General features: G+C 37.5%; 1 protein-coding gene across 1 annotated transcript; it reads right to left on the bottom strand.

Moving 5' to 3' along the window:
- LOC308614705 (Fanconi anemia group M protein-like) lies at positions 1-27,232 on the bottom strand (the record flags this gene model as incomplete). The annotated part of the gene is made up of 11 exons (XM_081229284.1): positions 26,602-27,232; positions 25,860-26,032; positions 22,756-22,833; positions 19,182-19,340; positions 13,925-14,056; positions 12,100-12,232; positions 11,333-11,458; positions 10,733-10,819; positions 8,058-8,242; positions 2,054-2,260; positions 1-222 (listed from the first exon to the last, which is right to left on the bottom strand). Exons 1-11 carry the CDS (start codon positions 27,134-27,136, stop codon positions 1-3), a joined length of 2,037 nt encoding a protein of 678 aa, XP_081085410.1. The 5' UTR covers positions 27,137-27,232.
- Between the last annotated feature and the right edge of the window lie 615 nt (positions 27,233-27,847).

Below are 27,847 nucleotides of genomic sequence, written 5' to 3'. Positions count from 1 at the left end.
TTATTTACCCTTCCTATAGGAAAAGATAGATGACTTTCTCTGCAAGTTCCGAGAAGGCTTCTCTGGTTCATAGACACCATGCGTGATGAACATCTTATGTAAGTGTGGATTGATTCCATCAGGAACCATTCGTGGACTTCGCTGGTAAAAATGAAGGACCTGCCTATTACCTGCAATAGCTTTATAAATACTTCTTTTGTTACACTGACTTTGATTATAAGTCTGCAAAAACAAATAAACATCAAATCACATTATTTCTATAATAATCACCAAGCCATGACAAGCAGTTATTATATTAGTCTGAGTTTATTCTAAACAGTAAACTCTGATCCACTTAAATACTTGAAGAATGGAATATCTGTTGTCTTAAATTTGAAGCCTATTTAATTAACTCTTGATGAAAATCATTTCAAAATTCATTATTATAAAAGCTTAACTTAGTAACTATATTGTACAAAGGAAATCTTATTTAGTATCTTGCTATTTTTGATTAAGGCTGATGTTTATATATAAGTGTAAATTGCTTTTTTAAAAAATACTATTCTCGGGCTTCCCTGGTGGCGCAGTGGTTGAGAATCTGCCTGCCAATGCAGGGGACATGGGTCCGAGCCCTGGTCTGGGAAGATCCCACATGCTGCGGAGCAACTAGGCCCGTGAGCCACAACTACTGAGCCTGCGCATCTGGAGCCTGTGCTCCACAACGAGAGGCCGCGACAGTGAGAGGCCCGCGCACTGCGATGAAGAGTGGCCCCCACTCTCCGCAACTAGAGAAAGCCCTCGCACAGAAACGAAGACCCAACACACCCAAAAATAAATAAATAAATACATTTATATATTAAAAAAATACTATTCTCTTATTTCAGCTTTTACTTCATCTCTCTACGTGTCAATTTTCTTTACTGTATACAACAAGAAAAGCACTAGTACTGCCCTTACAGTGTTGTTGACAAGATTTAAACAAAATAATGCATTTGAAACATTTGCAACACTGTCCAGCACAGAGTAGGTACTCACTAAATGTGGGCCATTATGACTACTTAACAGATAAGAAAACTAACACCTGATATCTAAACTAACAACTAACAACTCACTTAAGGCAACTGACCTTAAGTGAGTTGCCAAGGTAATACAATTAGTTAGAATCCAATTCCACTCAGTGATAATACATAGACTTTTAAAAGCTGCCAGACATTTCATTTATTGAAATCATTTTATAGATAAACTGGATGTTACATAAGAATATGCTATAATCACATGAAAAGTATTGGGGGAAAAAGAAATTCATTTTTCAGGATGATTTTTAAAGGGTTTATAAAACATTTTAAATCATTTTTTAAAACTATCACAATTAATGAAAAAATCTTTAATGTAAAACTATTTACTTAGACACAGAAATAGTCCCACTCAGTTACAAAAGTTAGTTAATACTTTAGTGTACATACACAAAATAATATTATGTATTGATACAACATCGTATTTAGGAAGACCTGTCACCCAAGATTACAACAAAGTATGAATATCATTCAAGTCCCTTATCACTTAGAATAGGCATCAGCAAACTTTTCCATAAAGGGCCAGAAAGTAAATATTTTAGGCTTTGCAGGCTACCCATTATCCCTGGTGCATATTCTTATTGGTTGGTTGGTTAGTTGACTGATTTAGGCAATTCTTTAAAATATAAAAAAAACCATTCTCAGCTCACTGTAGTTAAAGAACAAAAAACAACTAAACACAAAAAGCAGGCCTTAGAAGCACAGGGAAATAGTAACACAAAGTAATACATATTGATTTTTGTATCTATGTGTCTCTAAATTAATACTGAAGTACAAAAATGTGTTTCTTTATATGGATAAAAATATTAAGACTGAATCCAGTCAAAAATTCTCCTAATTACAAGAAAAGAACAGGCAGAATCTAATACAAAGGAAAACAGAAATCAATCACAATTACCTACAGATTGTTTGGACTTTGAATGTTAACAGATTGATACTTGTCTTTAGGCTCTGTTTCTCAAATTTCAATTGTCAAATTACGTTTCCACAAGTCTACTTACCCGTTCTTCTCGTCCTTCAGCAAGGATAACAACGATCCTGCCTTGACGTTTGCGGCCAGTTCTACCCATTCGTTGCACAAGACGAATTGGGCTCTTCTGGGCATCAAAACATATTATAAGATCAACTTCTCCTATATCCAAACCTTCTTCACCAACACAAGTAGAAACCAATGTATTGTAACCACCACTACGAAATTGTTTCACTACCTAAAATTAAAATGATTTAAAAATAACTAGATGCAAGTATAAGAGAACTGTAGATCAAAGCATACTTTTTCCATTTGTCCCTGAAATCAGATTCAAAATCAGCACCCAAAGTACTATCGAATAGGAAAAGAAGCAGCAAATGGCAATATAAGCCAAAAGACATTGTGGTAAAATGCAAAGGGCAGTCCCAATTTCTTTGCTTTAATAACGGTTATGATTCCAAAAGGTTTTGCTAACAATTTACACATGAATGAGAAACCACAGATACTATTTTTAGCATCACTAAAAGGGGTGTAGGGCTTCCCTGGTGGCGCAGTGGTTGGGAGTCCGCCTGCCGATGCAGGGGACACGGGTTCGTGCCCCGGTCCGGGAGGATCCCACATGCTGCGGAGCAGCTGGGCCCGTGAGCCATGGTCGCTGGGCCTGCGCGTCCGGAGCCTGTGCTCTGCAGTGGGAGGGGCCACGGCGGTGAGAGGCCCGCGTACCGCAAAAAAAAAAAAAAAAAAAAGGGGTGTAAAGCAGATAAGTGGCCCAAAGCAATTACTATTATTTATCATGTCCTAGACCTAAATTTATTGTTTGTAAATTTAACAATAATAGTAAGTTTAATAATTAAACTATTGTTAAAGTAAGATTGTTTGATTACTTCTAGAATTCATATTTTAAATAGAAACAGAATCATGGACATAGAGAACAGACTGGTGGTTGCCAAGGGGGAGGGGGCTGGGGGAGGGATGGAGTGGGAGGTTGGGGATAGCAGACGTAAGCTTTTATATGTAGAATGGATCAACAACAAGGTCCTACTGTACAGCACAGAGAACTATATTCAGTATCCTAGGATAAATCATAATGGAAAAGAATATATAAAAAAGGAATGCATATATATATATATATATATATATATATATAACTGAATCACCTTGCTGTACAGCAGCAATTAACACAACATTGTAAATCAACTATACTTGAATAAAAAAATTTTTAATTAAAAAAATAGAATTCATATTTTACCTTTTATACTGTCATTCCAGTGAAGGGTATCAGAATATGCCACCCCAAAATATGACTGTAGGAGTTTAGAACATGCTGCCCCAACCTATGCTGCTTTGGTATATTGATTATTTTGAGCTATAGGCACTCGAAAAACAGCAAATGCGGGGAGAGGCTTTCTCTGAACTCCCCTTATCTGTCTAAAAGCAGATCCTCCAGAAGGAATTAAATCATCATAAATCCCCTCCCCAGGAGTTTCATCAACCAGGGAAAATGGACTCAACAAGACACTGAAAGTCCACACTACATCCAGACAAACTTTATCACAAACTATCATACCTCCCATCTTTTCTTTTAGGGCTCCATTCATCTTCCCTAAAAATCATTTACTCTCCCCTGTGCACCCCCCTTCTCTTTCCCCATAAGATGATATTTAAATCTGTATTCTAAGCCACTTCAGGGAGTTACTCATTTTTCCCTCAGTATCTCCTATGCATACATGAGGTATACATGTTAATAAGCTTCTGTTTGTTTTTCTCTTGTTAACCTTTTGTTACAGAGGTCTCAGCTAAGAATTCGTAAGGGTAGAGGAAAAATTTTTTTTCTCCCTTTCACCAGGATTTCTCTCTGATCAAGTTAATGAAACTACATTAGCATGACAATGAGTTAATGAAAAAAGTCAACAAATATTTTGAAAAGTTTCCTTAAGCCTTATAAACTTAGTTCTCAACTGCTCTGAGCCTCAGTTTCCTCATTTACATACACACACACACATATATACACACACATCAATGTTGCAGGTTTATGGATGGTGGAATGGTAGTAGTGGTGGTAATTAAATAAGATCATGGTCAATAGATAGATAGAGAATAGAAACAAAAATTAAATGATGATATTCCAGAGGAATCAGTCATACTTTTGACTAATACCTTTATAAATGCCTATTAAAATGTAAGAATGCCTGAACAAAATGGCTAGTATGAAGGACAGTTATCAGACCTCATATCTAAAAAGTAAATTTCAGGAGAAAATATTAGGGGAGTATACACAAAAAGGAAATATGAACTCTATCAAAGTACAGAAATAGCTATGGACCCATGACAAAAGACCATAAAGTCGTTTAAAGCTCAAACATTCTACTATTCTATAAGTAATAATAATCATCAGCATTTAAACCTAGGTCTCTCTGACTCTAAAAAGCTATTATATTCATCCTTAAGCTAGTTCTTTTGTTTAAAACAACCACTTTAAAAGTAGGATAATAAATATAAATTTATCATGTTAAATCCTCTTAGAAACCTTTCCAGTAACACTAGTCAAAGAGTTTTCCTTCAATATGGAAAAACAGAATACAGGGAGAACCAGTGGTCATAATTAAAAGTTAAGAATAATTCATTTCCCTTTGTAATCTGTAATGACATTAAGCCAAGGAAAGACTGACCTAACATTACCTGTATGTAACTTAAAGTAGATGTCCTTTTTGTCCTGATCAAAAAAAAAAAAAAAAGCCCACAGAGCTAGAGTTGTAAAAAAAATAATTCTTTAATATAAATAATTAATAGATTAATAAAGGATGTCAAAGAACTTTCTTTTTAGTAGCAGGTACAAGCTAAATTGTTATTTATTTGCCTAGGATTGATATCAATTTCCCTAGAGTTTGAAAAATAAATATGAACCAGAAGTTGTTTAATTAATCAAAGAAAGGAATAAGTGATTAAGTAATTTCCACCAGGACTTCTTATAATCTACTGATCCTACCATTTTTTTTGCTGTTTACACTACACTCTAGCTTACAACCCACTCCCTTGCTTCTCTCTCCTCCATATTCCTAACTAAACTGCAACACTGATTACATCCCACTTTCCACCGGGTCTGTATTTACACAGTTGAATGTGGCTGAAGGAAAACACCAACCATGCTGACTGGTTACACTTTAAACTCATAATATCTCACCTTGAGTGAGCCCTTAGTGCTATCTGAAAATAATCTTATATTTCCCTAATCCATTCACTCTCCCCATTCTCCTCCTCACTCCTCTCTCATCAAACTTCCAACATTTCCTCCCCATCCTCACTCTCAGTTGGTGAAATGACAAAAACTGAGCAATCAAAAAAGACTTTCCACAAGGTGTCACTGCCACATCTACATACCCACCTCTACCTGTGCCTGAAGTTTACCTTCCCCTCCTATTGTTTTGGACAAACTATCTGTGTTCTTAACTGAGGTCACTCCCCCCATAGTTTCTGCTCTATCATCAATTTTTCTTTCTCAACTGGTCATTCCTATCAGCATATAAGCATACTATTATGTATCTCAACATAAAACAAACAAACAAAAAACTACTTCCATCTCTGTGTTCCTTTTAGTAATAATCCTTGAAAGACTTGTATACTTGCTATCTCCAGCTCTTCTCAGTGGTGGCTTGTCCCACCATTCCACTGAAAATGTTCTTTTCAAGGTCATTTGCCTTCTTATTCCAATAGTTAATTCCCAGTTATCATCTTATAAGACCCACCAGCAGCATTTATACATTTAATCACTTCCTCCTCCAGGAGATACCACACTCTCCTGGTCTTTCTCCCATTTCACTAGCCACTTATTCTGATTCCCCAGCAGTCAGTCTTTCGACATCTTCTATGTCTTCATTCAATCCAGTCTCATCTACATGATGATGATTCCCAAATATATATTTCCATGAACCCATGAAGTCAAGACATATACTCAATTGTTTACTTAACATCGCTACTTGATGTTTAAAACAGTGTAACTCAAAGTACAATCCATGAAGTGTTTATTACTGGTGCCAGTACTGGTTCACAAACAGTTTACTACCAGCTGACAAGACTACAAAAACTAAGAGTAAGAGTTTAGAAACTTGACAGAGTATTCCCCATCTGTTGACTCTAAAAGAAAAGTTTAGACATGAACTTTGTTTTTCATTAAGCTTATTTTTCTAGTAATTCATTTTTGTTGTAATGTTCAAAAGTATCTGTCTGTGATGTATTGAATGGAAATAAACTGGTCCTCCATCAGTTTTGACAGTTTGAAAACCACTAATCTCATAGGCATGCCAAAGTTAATTTGTCCAAAACCAAGCTAATATTCTCTACAAAACCTGCCTTTCCTGCAGTCTTATCCACCTTAGTTAATAGCCACTCTTTTCAGTTGCTCAGGCCAAAAACCTTGGAGTCAGCCTTCACACTCCTTTATCTCATATCCCACTCTAATTTGTCAATAAGTCCTGTCAACTTGACCTTCAAAATATATCCAGAATCCAATCATTTCTCACAACCTGCTACCACCCTAGTCCAAGCCACCATCATCTTTAGCTTGAATTATTATAATAAGTCTTCCAATTGGTCTTCCTATTTCCACCCTTAGCCCCTATAGTTTATCCTTAAGACAGCAGCCAGTGTGATTCTTTTAAAATATCAATCAGGACATGACCCTCCTCTGCTCCAAATTCTCCAAGGTCTTCTTCTCACCTTATTCAGAGTAAAAGCCAAAGTCATTAAAATGGAAATGTAAGGTTCTAAAGAATCTGGCCCCCAACTTCCTCTGTGACTTCATCACTTGTTTCTAGATAAATGAATAATTCAATTACAACTGTTTGCTTGAAAGCTTATTTCAGAATAAAATTGCTGTTATGAAAGCAATTATGTATAGGAGTAATAAAAAGGATTGTTACCCTGGCCTACATAAAAATATTATTGATAAAAGTGAGTAAAAGACAAAGCGAATAAAACCTATAAGGTTTCTTATGGTACCTGACAAACCCAGGAAATATGACTCTGGGTAATAATGAAGCTGGCCAGAGACCAGGTTGGGGACTATGGGTATTCCAAAATGCTTGACTTCCTAGGTAGAAATTCACTTCATTTTTCACACAGATATTACTAATCACTAACGTGATTATTAACATTAGTAATAATCATCCACTAGATGCCTGAACCCTTTAGAGTACTTATTAGACTTGAGATAGGAAAAGTGTTACATTCAGACTCAGGAAAACCTCCTAGACTCCCTCCACCAGATCCAGTTTGCTTAAACAGACTCTTCTGAGTACAGTGGGGACTGGTATAAGAAGTATTTAATAATAGGAGTCCTCATCTATTAATGTTGACAGAATCAAGAAAGGATCTTTCAAAATGAATTAGACATTAAAGACATACCTAACTGTCAGAGGCTACTCAAGTGTAGACCTATAGCTAACCTGAAAAAACCTGTATACAGTTTATAAAAATCTATAGTCTAAAATATCCCCCAAAACATCATAGCACTCAAAAATTTATGACCAATATTCAGAGCATACAGCTACCTTAAATACCACCATGGTTTCCTCTGACCATATTTTTAAGTTAAGATTTTTAGATAACAGAAAAAAGTGTAAGCTTATTTGTTTGGAATAAATAACTAAAGTGACTTAAGATAAATAAATAGTAAACATTTCTTGAAGGCTCTACAGTACAATTTCACTTAATGCTTACAATAGCTCTACAGGGTATGTTTACAGATAAGGAAAACTGAGGCACAGAAAGTAAAGAAACTTATAAGTGGAAGAACCAGGATTCCAACCTACATAATATGAATCCAGAGCCTTACCATTTTACTTTTAAAAAAACATTTCAAAATCCCCCCAAAAAACACTTTTTTTGGTCTTTCAAAATATGCCTAGTTTTATTTATACATTTACTACAAAATTATCTTTAAGATGTAGCCAACTGACCAGTGAGTTAAAACAAAAAAAGACGTAAGTGCAAAGCTAATCAATTTTATTTTTATATTCATCATCTCCAAAAATAATTACCTCCAGTTGCTCCTTCTGGGTAAAACCCTTCATGCTTTTCCCTGAGGCATGGCCGACAAAGGTCATTACTCTAATAATTGGCTGATGCTGTAAAAGCATTTCTGCAATTTCTTGAACACTATCTCGAAATGAAGAGAAGATCATAACTCTGGTCTCGTCACATTTCTTGTCAGATGTCTTTTGAGCTATATAACAAAAATACTTTAATTACAACTTTTTATAAAAGCATTTAGATGAGAACTAATTCAAAAGACAAACCTGAAACTATATACTAGTGAGTGACAATTCTTTCAAAAAAATAATTTAAGGCATCTTAAACCTTTGCTGGTTTTCCTCCTACCTTTTCTAGTAATCTTAATAAACCTGGCTCCTTATCTCTCATTGGCTGTCATAAAATAAAAGCCTAAACCAAATAAAAATTACCTTTTGACCAGTCCTTCAATTCATGCATGACGCCTGTTATTCCCCTTTACCTTCTAAATCAGAAGCACAGGACTGCAGAGCTCTCACTGATTTTGTATATCTTCCCTTTCCTTTCTGCTCACTAAAGGCACTGTCTTAATCCAGGCCATCGTATTCTGTCTCTGAATTATTGATATGTTCAAATTCTCCAAGGAAACTGCAGAATATACCCAACAGTCAATCACAAAGCTGTTGCCAATGTCTCTGTGCTTGGGAGGAGTAGAATGCATAAATAAAAACATGATTTTGAGGCTGGACCACTTAGTCTCTGGGTGATGTGTGACCATGGTAGTCATTTAATCTCTTTAAACTTTAGTTTCTTAATATCTAAAATGGATTGAGGTGATGATTAAATGAAACAGTAAATATAAAGTATGTAGACTTGCATATAGCAATTGGTTAATAATTGCAAGTTGTGTGGAGTTTTTTGTTATTTGCTTTCTTTTGTTTTTTAACTTTGCATGGCACTTTGACAATCCTTCTTTCTTAAACATGATTTATATTATGTTAATCATCATGTGTGTGCCAGAGACTACACTAAGCATTTTATATATGAACTCATTTAGTCTTCATAACAACCTTATGAATTAAATGACTTAAAAAGTTAATGTATAATACATAAGGAAAAAGAAGCAGCTGCTGTTGCAGGAAAATTATTCCAGATAAACCTCCTTTGAATCAGCATAGCATCAAGACTCTACATCTGACCAACTGCAGATCAATAGCTACTTTCAGTGCAAAGCCTATCTCCTTCAACAGGCCGCAGCCTGCCTTTCTATCTTCATTCTATTAAAGCTGCTCTACCAAAGTCATCAATAACTCTATATTGCCAAACTCAGGGGATGCTTTTTAGTTCATTTGACCACACCTCTCAGTAGTATTTAACACAATCCACTCCTTCCTACTGAAATAGTCTCTTCCCTCAGCATCTCTGACAATTCACTTGTCTGGTTTCTTTCTCAATCTCCTTTGTGGCATTTTCCCCTCTGAACTCTGAATGTTGGTATTCTGCAGGACTAATTCCCGGCCCTCTGTCCCTAAACTGTACTCCTGGTGATATGATCACATCCATTCTTGAAACTTTTAATATTGCCTTTATGCTGATAACTCTAAAATTTATTTATATATATGTAAATAGATAAAAATATCCCAGACCATTCTTCTGAGACCAGGATTCACTTATCCAATGCCTACACATCTCAACTTCGATGTCTCAAAAGCATCCTAATGTGTTTGCTCTTTCTTCTCCATGTTGTTAGCTTTCTCTTTGTTCATATAGTCATCTGCAAACACACACACACATACTCCTACACTTATGATTTTTTTTCTCATACTCTATGTCCAATCCATCAATAAACACTGTTGGCTCCAACTTCAAAATATATCTAGAATCTATAACCACTTCTCAGAACCACCTTGCTGCTTGGTACTACTATCTTGGTATAAGCTATCATCATCTGTTATCATCTTAGATTATTACAATAGCCTCCTAATTGGCCAACGTCTACGAGAGTGATCTTTTAAAAATATAAGTCAGATCACGTCACTCTGCTGCTCCGAATGCCTCTGTAATAGTTTCACAAATCACAAGCATGCACAGAATAAAATCCAAAGTCCTGACATGGCCTACAAACCCTACGTGACCTGGCCCCTGGCTATCTCTCCAACCTCTGCCTACACCACTCATCCTCATTACACTACTCCAGCCAAATTGGTTTGTTTACTGATCCTTAATCTTACCAAGCACCCTACTGCCTCAGGGCCTTTGAATCTGCTATTCTCTCTGCCAGGAATGATCCTCATACAGAAATCCACAAGGCTTGCTCCCTTACTTCCATCAGGTAACAGCTCAAACATCACCTTACAAAGAGGTCTGCTCTAAAACCCTATATAAAATAGCCTCCTTCATGACTCTCTATTTTCTCACCTAGCTTACTGTTCCCTACCATTATATTATACATTGTTTTACTATCTGCTTCCCTTATACTGCCCCAGGCTGACTTTTCTTTTTCACATAATACCCTATTCTTAACATTTCCACCATTCCCCTGGTGCCTACGCTCCAAAAATTTCTCAGAGCTTTTTTATATTCATTATCCAGAATAATTAAAAGCTCATTTTCTCCAGAAGAAATGTTAGCACAAACTAATGAGTCAGAGTTTTAGCTTTTTCAATAACTTTGCCTTGCCTTGAGTCTATTAAATACGACCTACCATTCCATGACTTGAAGTGTTCAACTACAATTTCTTCTAATTTCTTTAATTTTGGATGACTATAGCAGAACTTTTTATCTTCATCTCCTGTAGAAAAACAAAACACAAAAAATTCTTCTGTATTTTTCCATATTCGATTACATTAATGTATTTTAATTACCCTTTTCAAAATGGATTTGTTAAAACTTATTTCTTTTTATTTAAACAGTAAGTAGCACCTGGGTAGCACACAAACCTTACTGTAAAATAAACTGAATTTCTATGAAAATTTCATTCTGAGAAAGACTCCAAATGAGAATCAGCAGCAAAGATAAGGGGAAAATTCACATTTAGTTAAGCTATGAATCAGTTTTTGGTAGTTCTGAGAATTTTCACTACCAGTAACAACTACTACTAACTTCTATTATATATTTAAAGTTTATGAACTGCTTGAATATATATTTATCCTAAGTTGCAGAATAAGATCTTTTAGCATTTAACAGGTCTATTGCTACAGAAATATAAGTAGGTATAAATAGACATGTGGATCAATGGAGCATAATTTTAAAATTAACCTTGATAAAAGGGAAACAAAATAAAATTTTAAAAGAAAAACCAGACCTTTTTTGATAGCAGAAATGCCACTTGCTGAAGTACTACGTGTATGTGCAAACATGCACTCTAGATGATTATAGAGTTTCATGAAGTCCTCATTTCGGCTAAGTTCTTTTCTTGCCCGAGTCATTCCTTCAGAAATTAAGAAAATATTTTTCCAATAAATTTAATAGCAAAACTAATCAAATATATCATTTATTTAAAAGCAATTAAACTATAGCAATGAATGCAAGTTTTTCAAATTTAAAAATAAAAACCAGCAACTTTTTCTAGTTCCACATTTACATATGTATTAATGAATGGCTTCTTTTCTTCCAGCAATTTATCAAAAGCAAAGAAACATGGGCTGGCACCTTGATCTTGGACTTCCCAGCCTCCAGAACTGTGAGAAATACATGTCCATAGTTTAAGAAAAAAAAGAAGAAGAAGAAACAGAAAGGAAGGAAGGAAGGAAGCAAGGAAGGAAGGAAGGAAGAAAAAAGAAAGAAAGAATTTGTTACATAACTATTTCATTGCTTTTTATTTTATTTATTTATTTATTAAGCTGTGCTGGGTCTTAGTTGCAGCATGCGGGATCTACTTCCCTGACCAGGGATCAAACCCGGGCCCCCTGCATTGGGGAGGACCACCAAGGAAGTCCACTGGACCACCAAGGACGTCCCCTTCACTGCTTTTTAAAATAAAGCACTTTAAGTAATCCAAATGGCTCAATACATATCGTTAACCAAAATAATACATGTCAGCACTTTAAAAAATAATTTCATATAATTTACCTTTAGTTCCATCCATAATTCCACAAAGGAAGAAATATAATGATCTCATTCCCATTTGCTGCAATAATTCATAACCATGATATAAACTAATACAAATAGCAAACTCTCCCTCGATTATGCCTTGTTGCAGTCCCTAGAAAAAACAAGCATGTATCAAATTTACCCAGAGAAAGAAATGAAGATACATGTTCCATGCAGAACTTATTGGTTCTACTGAATGTCCTAAGATGTTGCTATGGAAAGGTGTCAATGTACTTTCCATATACAATCTGCCCCTTTATTTAATTCAACATGAAACTTACATTTTAAAGAGAATAAATGAACGGGGGAATATTTATCATATGCTGTTTTTCTTTGCAGGTAAATTATTAGCAGTATATAGATTTATTTGGTCTTTCAAAACAATTTAATAAGCACCTACTATTTGCCAAGCACTGAGCTAGACATTTGGGATACAAGGGAAAATAAAACAGATATGGGCCTATCCTCATAAATGTTTCTGACATCAGGACAAATATTTAATCAAACTGTTTAACACTAACATTTAACACCAAGTATACATGCCACAGTAACATCTGACAGGGAGCACCAGACACTGTTATATGCACACTACTTATACAAACTTATTTAATCTTAACACCTAGAAGGTAGGTACTATTGTTATGCCCATTTTACATATGTGGAAGCTCACATAGGTGATAAGTAGCAGAGCCAGTATTTGAACCTAGGAAATTTGGCCCAGTGTGCTTGTGCTTTTAACCACTACTCTCAAGGAAAAGTAAAGTACATATTCCTTTTATAGGAGCATACAGTCGGTATATCTATACAATAAAATACCTTTAAAAGACCATTGAGAATATATTTTAATTATTTTCCTTTATTAGAGATGAAGACTATTATTTAATACCCTACATTTTTAGTAGCATTTAATATCAGTTACACTCATTTTAAATGTTTCCAGGATAGTGATAAATGCCTTAAAATGGCACCCTAATTACCTAAAAGGGTAAAACAACGTCTCTGTAAAACATAAACTCTCATCAGTGAGATCAAGTTCAACAGGTTTAGATTTATGATTTAAAATTTTAATGAACTTTTAACTCCTAGCAGAAACTTTAAACATTTTATTGAAGTCTAGTATAATACACTGCAATTTCACAGAAAATTCCCTTTGTGGTTTCCCAGATACTATAGAATAAAGTCCATATTTCTAGTATAACATTTAAAGCTACTCCCAGGTGGTCACAACCTAGATCATATCTGACTCCCTCAATCCTTTACCTCAGGCAAATTGGTTTTCTCACTGTCTCCTTTATACCTTCATTCAATTGCCTCTGTTCTTTTACACATGCATTCCCTCTCAGTTCCAAGAATGACTCAGTGCCTTTTCATGCTTGTGAGCATCTCTTTTGACTCTGGACCTAACTTGATAGATACGTTCCTATCCACCTATTTTTTTCCTATAAAGATTAAAAATACAAAGTTTACTGTGATGCTTAATCCAACCTCGGTATGGAGATTTAAGACTAAATGCTATCGGTCTAAAAGTTAGTTAAAATCTACCCTCTTATGACCCTTTGACTTTGCAAAACAGAAGTGAACTAAAAGACCAATTCTTAATTAAAAGTTATAAGCTAAATTTATCTTAATTCACATCATTAAACCGTATTCCTGCTAGATCTTTTTCATGTTTTTAGAAACTATATAAACCATCCCTGAATTCTTGATGAGCTAATATATACCAAAAAACAATCATTATTTACATTTCATCCTGGTTCTAAGTAAAAACGTAGTCTATCAGCAAAATTTATTTTAAAATACCTACCACAATATTTGGAGATGGGTTTTTCCTAAATTGATCTCTTGCCAGAATTATCTGGTATTTTGTTAGATTGGGAATATCCCTTCTCATCAAAACATTCCTCTGGATCAAAGAACTTGCAAGTGCTTCCAAAATCTTCAAATTTCAAAGAAATTTAGTTTAAGTTTATTTTAAAATCCTTTTACAAATATATTTCCTCACATACTAAAATAGTTTTATACATTAAATTATATATTAAATAAAGTTTGTCTTAAAATGAATTTTTAAGTAAACACAGAGAGATGATAAAATTTTAAAGTACTTGACAATTATCCCCAGATAATCCATGTGAGAGTCAGCACAAGCAATTATTAGATTCAACGATAATTCAAGAACATATGTGTTGGGCTTTCCTGGTGGTGCAGCAGTTAAGAATCCGCCTGCCAATGCAGGGGACATGAGTTCAAGCCCTGGTCTGGGAAGATCCCACGTGCCACGGAACAACTAAGCCCATGCGCCACAACTACTGAGCCTGCGCTCTAGAGCCGCGAGCCACAACTACTGAGCCTGTGGGCCTAGAGCCTGTGCTCTGCAACAAGAGAAGCCACCACAATGAGAAGCTGGTGCACTGCAACGAAGAGTAGCCCTTGCTCGCCGCAACCAGAGAAAAAGCCCGTGCACAGCAACGACGACTCAATGCAGCCAAAAATAAAATAAATAAATTTATTTTAAAAAAACACAAAAAACGAACGTATGTGTTTGTCTGTTTATTTCTTTTCTTTTTTTTTCTTTTTTGTGGTACACGGGCCTCTCACTGCTGTGGCCTCTCCCATTGAGGAGCACAGGCTCCAGACCTGCAGGCTCAGCGGCCATGGCTCACGGGCCCAGCCGCTCCGCGGCATGTGGGATCTTCCCAGACCGGTGCACGAGCCCGTGTCCCCTGCATCGGCAGGCGGACTCTCAACCACTGTGCCACCAGGGAAGCCCGTCTGTTTATTTCTTAACTCTCCTCCTCTCCCTCCAAACTAAGCACAATGAAAGGAGGGCCTTGATTTTTTGCTCTGTTGCATCTTCAGGGCCTAGAACAAGTCTAGCACATAGGTAAATATTTGTAGAGTGATGACTAAATAAAAATTCCTTGAGTACATTTAATTTCATTCACTGATTCATTCTCTCAAAAATATTCATTAAGGGACTTCCCTTGTGGTCCAGTGGTTAAGAATCTGCCTTCCAATGCAGGGGAGGCGGGTTCGATCCCTGGTTGGGGAACTAGGATCCCACATGCCGCAGGGCAACTAAGTCTGCACGTCACAACTACTGAGCCCACATGCTCTGGAGCCTGCGTGCCACAACTAGAGAGCCTGCGTCACAACTAGAGAAGCCCACGTGCCATAATGAAAGATTTTGCATGCCACAACAAAGATCCCGCGTGCCACAACTAAGACTTGACATAGCCAAATAAATAAATAAATAGATATTTTAAAAAATATATTCATTAAGTATATACTATATATCAAGCATTGTTCCTGATGCTGGGGATATTGTGGATGAGACAAATGAAGTTAGAATAATTTTGATTATGATAACACATTTAAGAACCTAAAACTCAGTAATGCTTTGTAGAGTCTTTGATGGGAAGGGGGTCACTATTTTATAAGTGGACAAAGAGGCTTTCTTTCTTTCTTTCCTTCCTCCCTCCCTCTCTCCCTTCCTTTCTTTCTTTCTTTCTTCTTTTTGGGGGGTGGGGGGAGGAGCAGCAATTGTGCTGCCCGGGCACCCCCTGCCTCATCCGTCGTCCAGCCCCAGGATGCAGAGGAGCGGGCCCTTGGATTGTGACCTTGCCAGCGCCCTTCCAACTCCCAGCAGCCCGTTTCCCACACTAAGGTTCCTGGCTGGGGATGGACCGCTCTGGGCCAGGGCTGCCTCTGGTACCAAGCAGCAGGAGAGACAGTGGCCTGGGTTGGGCAAGCAACGGAACCTACTGCTGCATGAGTGACAGCAGGGTGTTCTCAGGGGAGAACTGGGCATGCAGGCTCCCACAGTTCTCCACGTGTTCATGCCACCAAAGATGGTTTCTTTTAAGAGGTAATACTTGACATCTGAATGATAAAGTATGCCTAGCCTGAGAAGTTCTGAAGACAGAGCATTCCAGGGAGGGAAACAGCAGACAAAAGGTCCTGAGCTTGATGCCATAGTGAAGGTAAAAAGCGACCTCCAGATGAAGACCTACTACAGCAATATGTAATTTGCCTAAGTTTTATTTCCTAAAATATAGCTATTTTAGTACATTTCAATCTTTCCTCTCTTCTAGCTTTGCTGATCAGCTTTGCTGACCACATGTGCCTAAAGAAGCACTCTAAAAAAATCAATAAAGTTAAATTATTATGTGATTATACAAATTACAACTTTTATATTCTTATAAATGGAGTGATCTTAATCATAACCAAATGTATTAGCATTTATGAGATAATTACCAGAAACACTTTGCCATATCTTAAATTATTAACACTTAGAATTTTGTTACAAATAATTTAAAAACAAAAAACAAACCATATTTCTATAAAACTTCTTTTTAAGAAAGACTTATTAAAGATTAAATGATAGATAAACTTTCTGGTTATTCATTCCAGAATAACAAACTACTTCAAAACATCATAGGTTAGGGCTTCCCTGGTGGCGCAGTGGTTGAGAGTCCGCCTGCCGATGCAGGGGACGCGGGTTCGTGCCCTGGTCTGGGAGGATCCCACATGCCGTGGAGCGGCTGGGCCCGTGAGCCATGGCCGCTGGGCCTGTGCGTCCGGAGCCTGTGCTCCATAATGGGAGAGGCCACAACAGTGAGAGGCCCGCGTAAGGCAAAAAAACAAACAAACAAACAAACAAACAAAAAATCATAGGTTAAAACAACAACCATTTCATTTGCTTGTGATTCTTTTTCTGCAGGGAAGAATTCAAGCAGGTAACAGAGAGGGCCTAGAAGGGATGATGACACAGTAACAATGAACATATCTAGTGCCCATGTCTTGGTTTCTAAATACAACTCTTCCATAGAAGGAATAAGGATTCCTTGGAGAAATGGTTGATTCTATGGCTGGGACAGGACAACTACTAAATGAACATAAAATATCTTGTAATACCAGAAAGTTAGGAACTAGTCCTCCCCCAACCAACCCCCTGCCCCCAACAAAAAGTGAATGTCTAAAGGACACAGGAGCCATCTTAAAGGAACTCCTAATGGCCAAAGCTGTAACAATCTGAGCAACAAAATTAATAATGATAGTACAGAACTTAACCCACAGGAAAAAGAAATTATCCATTAACATAATAATTATCCATACTAATATAAAGGATTGAAAAAGTAAATTGGGGAGAAGAAACAGCTCTTCATTATAGAAGAATTCAAATTAACAAATGTAAAAGAAATGAGGGAAACAAGAAACAATGATTAGGCAAATACTACAGGAATAACTGTTGTAGGCAAGAACGATCATCATATGCTAAAGTTAGTGGACAAAATATTTTGAGAATCAGGGTATTTGCATAGTCTCAACGTATCTCCCCACTGGAACTCTCTATATTATTTTTGCAAATTTCCTAAAAGTCTAAAATTATTGCAAAACAAAATATTAAAAATAAAAAAGAATTCTGTCAGGGCATTGCAGTGACAGCTCGTCTCTGCTCCTGATGTCTAGAGTCTCAGAGAGCTGGGAGCTTGCTGAAATAGCTCAACTGAGGCTATGTGTCTGCACCCTCAGTTCTAGCTATCCTCTGGCTCCTCCTTTCTCCTCAGCATGGTTAACTTGAGGCTCACCATGGCTAACTTAGGGTTCACCAAATTCTATTGGTCAAAGTCAGCCTAGGGTAAGCCGAGATTCTAGGGAGGGGGAAATGTATCCTGCCTCTCAGTGGGAAGAGTAGCAAAGAATTTGTAGCCATCTTTAATCCACAGCAATGAGGATATAAAAACAAGGTTTTCTCCTAGCATGACAATAATTATGAACTTTAGAAAACCAATTGCTACCCCAAATTTCTCCCATTGAAAGTGATAACATGGGCCTCCCTGGTGGCACAGTGGTTGAGAGTCCGCCTGCCGATGCAGGGGATGCGGGTTCGTGCCCCGGTCTGGGAGGATCCCATATGCCGTGGAGCGGCTGGGCCCGTGAGCCATGGCCGCTGGGCCTGCGCATCCGGAGCCTGTGCTCCGCAATGGGAGAGGCCACAACAGTGAGAGGCCCGCATACCGCAAAAAGAAAAAAAAAAAAAAAGAAAAAAAAGAAAGTGATAACTGCCTAAGCAGTTGTCTTACAGCTACAGTATTGACATTTGGACCAGATAATTCTTTGTTGTTGGGGGGGCTCTCCTATCCATTGCAGGATGTTAAGTAGCATTCCTGGCCTCTATACACTAGATGCCAGTAACAAGTCCACTCCCCACACCCTCCAGTTAGAACAATCAAAAATGTGTCAGTGGGCTTCCCTGGTGGTGCAGTGGTTGAGAATCAGCCCGCCAATGCAGGGGACAAGGGTTCGAGCCCTGGTCTGGGAAGATCCCACATGCCGCGGAGCAACTAAGCCCATGTGCCACAACTACTGAGCCTGCGCTCTAGAGCCCGCGAGGCACAACTGCTGAAGCCTGCACGCCTAGAGCCTGTGGTCCACAACAAGAGAAGCCACTGCAATGAGAAGCCCGCGCACCGCAACGGAGAGTGGCCCCCGCTCACCGCAACTAGAGAAAGCCCGCGTGCAGCAACGAAGACCCAACGCAGCCAATCAATCAATAATGTGTCAAGACATTGCCAAATGCCACCAAGTGGGCAAGATGGTCCCCAGTTGAGAAACACTGCTGTACAAGGGATCAGGGAGGAATATATTGAAAATATATTCCCTTACAAAGAAAGTTCTGGTTGAATTTGTATACATGTTTTGGGTGTGTTCACTATGTGAAAATTCACTGTGCTGCACACTTACATTTAATGTACTGTGCTGTTCATATATGTTTGGGGGGGCTGGTTATACTGCAATTAAAAGGTTTACTTAAGAAAATACAAAACCAAATTGGCTTTAGAAATGGTCCATCATTTTGTATTTCCTCTTTAACTAATAGTTTGCCAGTACATACAAAACATGGCGCTCATACTGAAAGTTGTCATTTCAAAGAATTTTTTACCATATTAATTATATAAATGATTATAACTATACATTCACACAGTCAGATTCTGTTAACTAAAATAATTACATTATCAGTTCATTTATTAAAACCCTGAATTATGATCAAAATGGCTTACCTGTATATATGCCTTTTGGATAGCTCCAAGTTCTTCACCAAGGGGAACAACAAGCTTTTCAACTCGTCTTTCATGAGAGTATGGCAAAATATCCGGAGAATCTTCAGAACGAATCTCTATCTGCCCAATTAGTAGATTAGTAATAACCTGTTGCACAGCCTACAGAAAATCAGTTAAGTATGATTATATATTATATTACTTATTAAATTTTTTTAGTTTGTCACTAACAAAAATAAAATAGCAATAAGTTTTTGAAAAAAATTAGAAATTTATATCATTAAATATTTTTTAAAACTACAAATTATAGCACATCAGGAGTGGCACAATTGGGGAAAATGCTTTTGAAACATCTGTCTTGCATGCCAAGCATCCAAGAGATAAAATGTCCAACAAGTTCCTCAAATGTGTTTTGTGCTTTCCAATGGTAGTGTTATATCCTGTCAATATTTATAAAGACTCAGACAAAACAGAAGTTTCAGATTAGCAAACCAAATCCCCAAAACATTATATAACAGTCAATTTTAGAGCCAGAACTAAAACCCAGATTTCCTGATTCCCTGGCAAATACTTTTTTCCACTGATTTTTTATGGGGAAAACAGAGAAGTCCTGTTACTACTAAAGGATACAAATGTACCTTGGAAATACTTTACAAACTGACTTGTTAAGAAACTGAGGGCACAGGTCCTACGCTAAATCAATTATTAATAAATGAGTGGAGGGAATTCCCTGGCAGTCCAGTGGTTAAGACTCCACACTTTCATTGCCAAGGGTGCAGGTTTGATCCATGGCTGGGAACTAAGATCCCACAAGCTGCGGGTGTGGCCAAAAATAAAAATAAATGAGTGGAATATTTTCCATTTAAATCAATATATATACTGTGAATATATTTCTGGAGCTAAATTTCATTCACCAAAAGCTTATAAAGGAACTTAATTATAAAAATAGGGAATTTAAGAAAAAACAGAAAACCTGTTGGTATAAACAACTGCTGTACCATTAGACCACAGTACTATTGGGTGTGATGAAAAAAAAGAATGGAAGGGAGAGAGGGATGGATGGAGGGAAGGATTGAGAAAGAATCCTGAAAGTATCCAGAAATTAAGAACTCTTTTTTTTTAAACTAGTAAAGCCTCATGGGCTTAGTTTCAGACAAAAAATACTCTAGGGCAAGAATCACATCTTAGTCACTTTTGTATTCCCAACACCTAGTATAATGCCTAATACAGTAGTACACTATAGTTACTGAATGTCCACATACATTCAAACTCTAGAGTAAATATATGACCATTTTATAAAATTGACTAAGACTTCAATATTTTGTTTTCCTTTGGCCGCACAGCATGTGGGATCTTAGTTCCCCGACCAGGGATTGAACCCGTGCCCCCTGCGTTGGTAGCACAGAGTCTTAACCACTGGACCACCAGGGAAGTCCCAGACTTTAGTATTTTTAATCATTCATTCATTCAAGAAATATTTGAGTAACTCCCATATGCCAGGTACTGAATTGCTGACAGAGGTATAACCAAGATAGACATAATCCCTACATTCATGTAGGTACTATTTTAGTGGAACAAAAATACAACAAATAAATGAATAAGCAAAAGAATGACAGATTGTGATAGATATTAAGAAGAAAATAACAAGATAGGAAGAGTTGACTTTTCATAGCTTAAGAGTGAATTTTTCTGAAGAGGTGATATTTAAGCAGAGACTTGATGACTAAAAACAATCAAGCATGTTTAAACAAGGTTGGGCAGAAATGATAGGATAGAAATTTCTAAAACTAATCGAGGCTATGGACAGAAGGAAAAAAGTGTGTGGCTTGGCAGAATTGAAAGCTACCTTTGAAATTATCCAGAACCTAACACAGAAGACCATTCACAGCTACTAAATTAGAATGTCATGGGATAACGCTCAAAATCTGCATGGGATAGGGCTCAAAACTTTTTACCATCCTGCAATAAAGGAAACCTGAGCTCCCTGGAGAAATGGTGGATTCCACAGCGGGGACAGGAAAAATACTAAATGAACATAAAATATCTTGTGATGCCAGTAAGTTAGGAAGTGTTCAAAACAAACACACAAACAAAAGTGCATTCTAAAGGACACAGGAGCCATCTTCAAGGCACTCTCAATGGCCCAATCTAGAACAATCAAAATTATTAATGATAGTATTGGATTGTAGCCCATAAAATATATATATATATATATATCCATTGGTCCATATTGATGTAAAGACCTGAATTAAAAATAAATGAGGAGGACTTCCCTGGTGGCGCAGTGGTTGAGAATCCACCTGCCAATGCAGGCGACACGGGTTCGGGCCCTGGTCCGGGAGGATCCCACGTGCCGCGGATCAACTAAGCCTGTGCACTACAACTACTGAAGCCTGTGCTCTAGAGCCCGAGCTCTGCAACAAGAGAAGCCACAATAATGAGAAGCCCCCGCTCTCCGCAACTAGAGAAAGCCCGTGTGCAGCAACGAAGACCCAACAACAAAGACCCAATGCAGCCAAAAATAAATAAATAAATTTATTTAAAAAATAAATAAATAAAAATAAAAAAATAAATGAGGAGAGAAGACAGCTTTTCACAACAGAAGAATTCAAATTTTAAAATGTAAAAGAAATGAGGGAAGGAGGAAATAATGATTTGGCAAACAGCACAGAAATAATTGTTGCAAGCAAGAACCATCACTGGATGCTAAAACAGAATATTTACAGTCTCATACAGTCTCATTACAGTCTCATTAATAGTCTCATAGTATCTCCCCCACAACCGACTTAATTAAAAAGGGAAAAACAGTAGTTTTACAATAGAGAAACCAGAAAGTCATCATCTGAACCAAGTCAAAATTAACAGCACCAGTAATAAGACAAATCATCATGTATTCTCGGATACAATGCACTAAGAAAGGTACAGCATCATTTCTGGGGTATGCTTGCCCAAAATGCATACATAACCTCACTCCAATCATAAGAAAACATCAGACAATCCCAAATTGAGGGATATTCTACAAAATAACTGGCACCTACTCTTCAAAAGCATCAAGGTCATGGAAGACAAGAAAAGAATGAGGATTGTCACAGACTGGAAGGTACTGAGGAGACGTGAAAACTAAATGCAATGTGGGATCATAGACTGGACCCCAGAGCAGAAAAGGACCCTGGTGGGAAAACTGGCAATAGTCAAATAAGATTTGCAGATCAGTTACTAGTATTGTACCAATGTTAATTTCCTGGTTTTGATAATTTTACTATGGTTATGTAATATGTTAACATTAGGGGAACCTGAGTGAAGGATATACAGACTTTAATTTTTGCAAATTTTCTGGAAGTCTAAAGTCATTTCAAAATAAAACAGTAAAAATTTAAAAAACAGCTTTAGGTGATTCTTTGGCACACTGAAGTCTGAAGACTCTAATGTAGATAGTCTCTTACAACCATAGAAGAAAAGGTATGCATCTTATATGAAATGCTGTACTCCTGATGTTAAACTAAATACTAGAATGGAAAACTGATCTGGTCACATACAAAAGTACTTATTTTCTTAAACATTAATAAATTTTACTTACCTTTATATCACTACCTGGTGTGGCACTAAGAGCCAAGATTCTAAAGTGATTTGTATATTTGACTAGTTCTCTTACAACCTTAAAAAAAAAAACAAACAAACAATTCTGTAATTTCATCTGCCCAATACAAAAATAAAAATGATTCTGTTAAACAAGCTAGTATATCTGATCCACTATCATTGTTCCTTATTTAGAGTACTGATGGGCTAGCAGATGGAACTATCTTTAGTTATGTTATCTGAAGAGCAAATGATTTAGGTTTATACGCTATCCCAGTGAAAAACACTTTAGGGTTTCTTCTATACATAAAGCTACAACATCAAGGCCTATACTGAGGCAAATCAAAATATTCAAAGGGCTAATTCAAGAGCAAATGGTAGAAAAAGATCAAGCTTATTCTCCATTGCTTGGGCCACAGTCTAGGCTTACAGCTATATCCATATGCACACTGGCCAGATTAAGATAAATCACAACACAAAAATAGAAAAAAAAATTAAATACAGGGACTTTCCTGGTGGGGCAGCAGTTAAGAATCCGCCTGCCAACGCAGGGAACACGGGTTCGACCCCTGGTCCGGGAAGGTCCCTCATGCCGCGGAGCAACTAAGCCCATGAGCCACAACTACTGAGCCTGTGCTCTAGAGCCTGCGAGCCACAACTACTGAGCCCACGTGCCACAACTACTGAAGCCTGCACACCTAGAGCCCACAACACCTAGAGCCCGCATACCTTGTGCTCCGCAACAAGAGAAGCCACTGCAATGAGAAGCCCTCACACCACAATGAAGAGTAGCCCCTGCTCGCCGCAACTACAGAAAGCCCACGCGCAGCAATGAAGGCCCAACACAGCCAAAAATAATTAATTAATTTAAAAAAATTAAATACAAATATGAAATTAGATTTGAAATGAAAAATGTTTGTTTTAGGAAAGATTTTAAAGAAGTTAGATTTCATGTGGAAGGCTCAAAATTTTTAAATTAAGTTTATTCATAAAAGAATAAGACTAATTTGGGGTAATTTTTAAAATTTAAATTCCCTTTTAAACCCTAAGACATTTTCCAAGGGGCACCAAAGCATCTCTCTAGGCTTTACAGTTTGAATTCAACACCCACTTCTGGTATAATCAATACTGGATAATTTGCCAGATTCCCATATGCCCCAGTACAAGGAAAAAGGACCCCTAAGTAAACTGAGTCACAGAAACAGCTCTTAGTATCCCATAGTTCCACATTAGATGTAGGAAACTAAAAGCAGATTAGTTTTTTTAATTGAAGTATAGTTGATTTACAATACTGTCTTAGTTTCAGGTGTACAGCATAGTGATTCAGTATTTTTGCATATTATAAAACATTATAGATTATTACAAGATAATGGGCATTCCCAGTGCTCTACAGTAAGTCGTTGTTGCTTATCTATTTTACATATAGTAGTTTGTATCTGTTAATCCCATACCCTAATTTATCCCTCCCCCCTTTCCTCTCCACTTTGGTAACTACAAGTTTGTGCTCTATGTCTGTGAGTCTGTTTCTGTTTTGTATATACATTCATTTGTATTATCTTTTTAGATTCCACATATAAGTGATATCATATAGTATTTGTACTTCTCTGTTTGATTTATTTCACTGAGTGGCAAATGACAATATTTCACTCTTTTTTATAGCTAATATTCCAGTGTGTGTGTGTGTGTCATATATATATATGCCACATCTTTTTAATACAATCATCTGTTGATGCACATTTGGATTGCTTCCATGTCTTGCTATTGCAAATGGTACTAAAACTAAATTATCTTAAAACTGCTCTGATTTCAACCCATGACAAAGATGAATTCAATGAGACTCAAACCGAATATTGATTAATACTCAAAAATATTATTTATGGAGTTTTTTAAAACATGATACAGAATACATTTAAAGATAGAACATTATAGGGAATTCCCTGGCAGTCCAGTGCTTCCACTGCCAAGGGCCCAGGTTTAATCCCTGGTCGGCACTAAGATCCCACAAGCCACAAGCCATGAGGCACCGCCAAAAAAAACCCAGATAGAACATTATACTTAAGAACAACTGTCCTAATTAAAAACTGATACAAGACAAAATGTCCCTGATACATTACTTTTTTTCCAGGAGGGATTCTCAAGCATTTTATAGAAGTGGTGTTGTGTTTGTAACCCAGGAAGCTACATTCTTCAACAAGCTGTGTGCCTGTTGGAAACTATATCTGGAAGATTCAGTGTAGTATAAATTCTTAGTGCTATTTATATATTAAAGAAGTCAGTCATGTCTCATTGTACTCAGTGAAAGCACAAGCCTTGTAGTTAAAAAGAAAATCACTTAATGTGTAGAAATTTTCTGAAAATAAAATAAAGTTGCTAAGGGGAGTTCTCTGGTGCCTAGTAGTTAGGATTCTGGGCTTTCACTGCCATGGCCTGGCTTCAATCCCTAATCAGGGGAACTGAGATCCTGCAAGGCATGCAGCACAGCCAAAAGAAAAAAAAAAAAAAAAAAGTTGCTAAATATAAGCTAAATGTACGAAATGAATTCCACAGAGTTAGAATAAAATTTTTAAAATGCTCCTTTCAAGCAGAAACTTTAACACACTGGGTATTAATTTAACTTGGAAAAATATATCTATTTCCTGGCTGAGATCAACTCTAGCAATTCTCGAGAAGATAATACAGAGATATAATAATACTTAAAAGTCCCCAAGGAAACTGCTTTACAAAATCACAAACTGGCAGTGAAATTCATCTCTTTGCACTAAATGAAATAAACTTTCCCTCTACTCTTACTCTATACCCTCTCCCTAGTATCACCACCTATTATTGTTTTAACTACCTACAATTATATGGTAGTGGATCACTGCCTCAACGAGACTCTCATCATCTACATCTGACACTAATAGTCTTGTTTAAATTTAAAAAACAAACAGCAGAGACTGATTTAAATGGATGAAGGAAAGTATTTCCTATCACCATCTGTTGAGATAATAGATATAAGGCTTTTTTCATAATAATACCATCAGTAACTTCCATCATTAATAATTATTCCCCAAAATGCTCTTCATCAATATACTTACACTATAAAATACTTTTTAACAAAATTACCTGGCAATAAGCATAATTTCCAAGAGCTTTATGAGCTTCATCAATAACTAGACACTTTATTTCAGCAGCAGGGCAAGCTCCTCTAGAAAGATCATTTACCATGACTTGAGGTGTAAGAAAATGGACTCTTTTACTGCGCCATATTTCCTTCCTGGTGAAAGCTTGAGTAGATCCTGTAAATAAAAGTGACATTGTACATTCTAAACTACTCCCGACTTATCTGTAAAATATAAATAACCTGGCCTATTTTCAGAATGCATTCCTGCTTTGGTAATGTGCTTTCAAGATGATAATTAGACAAATCATGGGAATGCATTTTAAAGATTTGTTGTGGTCCCAATATCAATGCTGGCTTTTACCTAAAACCACGACTAGACTGCCATTAGAGAATTCCTACAAAATGACATAATATTTGAAGAGAACAAAATTCTTCAACTGGGAAATCCTTCTGCGGAAGAAACTCATGTTCACTTACCGATGGGGTATACACACATAATCACTTCAAAATGCTTTGACAAGATACAGGAATTCTCTGAAGATTGAATAAAGCAACCCTATGCATTAGAGCTGGACTTGCTACAAGTAGATGATGTTTCAAGGGAGAAGACGTAAAATAAGCATATTGTGATCTGAGGACTATTCCACACGGGTCAGGAATTCCTTTAACGCTATTTCCCAGAACGCATACTTTTCCCTGGGTCCCAGCTCTTAATTTCAAATTAGCCCACTGTTTCTAAGATACCTGTCATTTCGGCCATGTGGGACTGCGGGATACCCATCACCCGGTAGCAAGCCTCGATCTGCTGTGTCACCAAAGGTTTCGTGGGGGCCATGAAGACAACCTTGCCGGAGGGGAACCAGCGGTAGAAATTGTACATGACTACGGCGGCAATAAAGGTCTTTCCCAAGCCGGTAGGCAGACACACCAGCGTGTTGCAGAACAGAGCGGTCCTGGCGATGTGCAGCTGGTAGTCCCGCACCGGGCAATTAGTAGGGTAAATCCACAGGGCGCCCGCTGAGGTGCAGAACCCGCCATTCTCTAGACTCAGCTGCCGCTCTGCATCGTACACCGCGACCAGCAACACATCATCGTCCGACTCGGGCTGAGCCTCTGTCGCCTCCGCCGCCTCTGCTGCCTGTGCCGCTGCAGGAAAACTCGCCCCGGAGATGCCAGGGCTCTGAGGCCGCTCAGTTCCAGAGCTGCAACTCGGAGCCCCAGTGGATCGGGAGACTCTTGAACCCCACGTCTGAAAAAGCGTTCTTTGCCGCCCGCTCATTAGGCCGACGACCACCGAAGGCTTCTCTCAGACGCCAGCAGCTGCTGCAGCTCAACAGCCTCCGTTCCAATCCCCATCGGTTATTTTCGCATTAAAAAACACTAGAACTAGAAGGCGGGACTGAGGCCCGTTTATCCAGTTGAAAGTGCCGCCACTGAGTTTGCGTGGGGAAAATGATTGGCGGGCTTCCCGGAAACGCCGCGGCTCTCTCGGAGACGCATGCGCGTTGTTATGGAGCCACCCTAAATTTGGTCCCCTTGTCAATTTTTTTTCGACTCTAAAGTTGGGTTCCGTTTCTAATGACGAGGTGTCCGGGCATCACTGCGAAATTGATGCCTCTTATAAATGATACAATAAATAAACTTGAGGTCCAGAAACAATGGATACCCATTTTTTTTAACTTAACGTTATTGAGAGTCTAACTTGCCTTATTCCTTGTGGTTGGCCATGTTTTTAAATCGGAAGATGAGGTGAAAAACAAACATGTTTAGATAAAATTAAATAATGTGTCTTATTTCTCTATCCAGGCTGAGAAAACAAAACGCCAGGTCTCTTTTTCAGGAGTGACAACCCATTATCTTAATATTTTGTATTGCTAAAAGGGAAGTGAATGGTTTGGTCCTGATATTCGTTGGAAAATCCGAAGGAAAAAAAGCAAGGCGTCCTGATGCTCCACCAATTACATCTTCTTAAATGATATAGAGCAGTAAG

The sequence above is a fragment of the Mesoplodon bidens genome, assembly GCF_964165515.1.
Source record: "Mesoplodon bidens genome assembly, chromosome: 3".
NCBI lineage: Eukaryota > Metazoa > Chordata > Mammalia > Artiodactyla > Ziphiidae > Mesoplodon > Mesoplodon bidens.
Note: the sequence above shows the minus strand (reverse complement) of the source record. Positions and strands in the feature narration are given on the sequence as shown.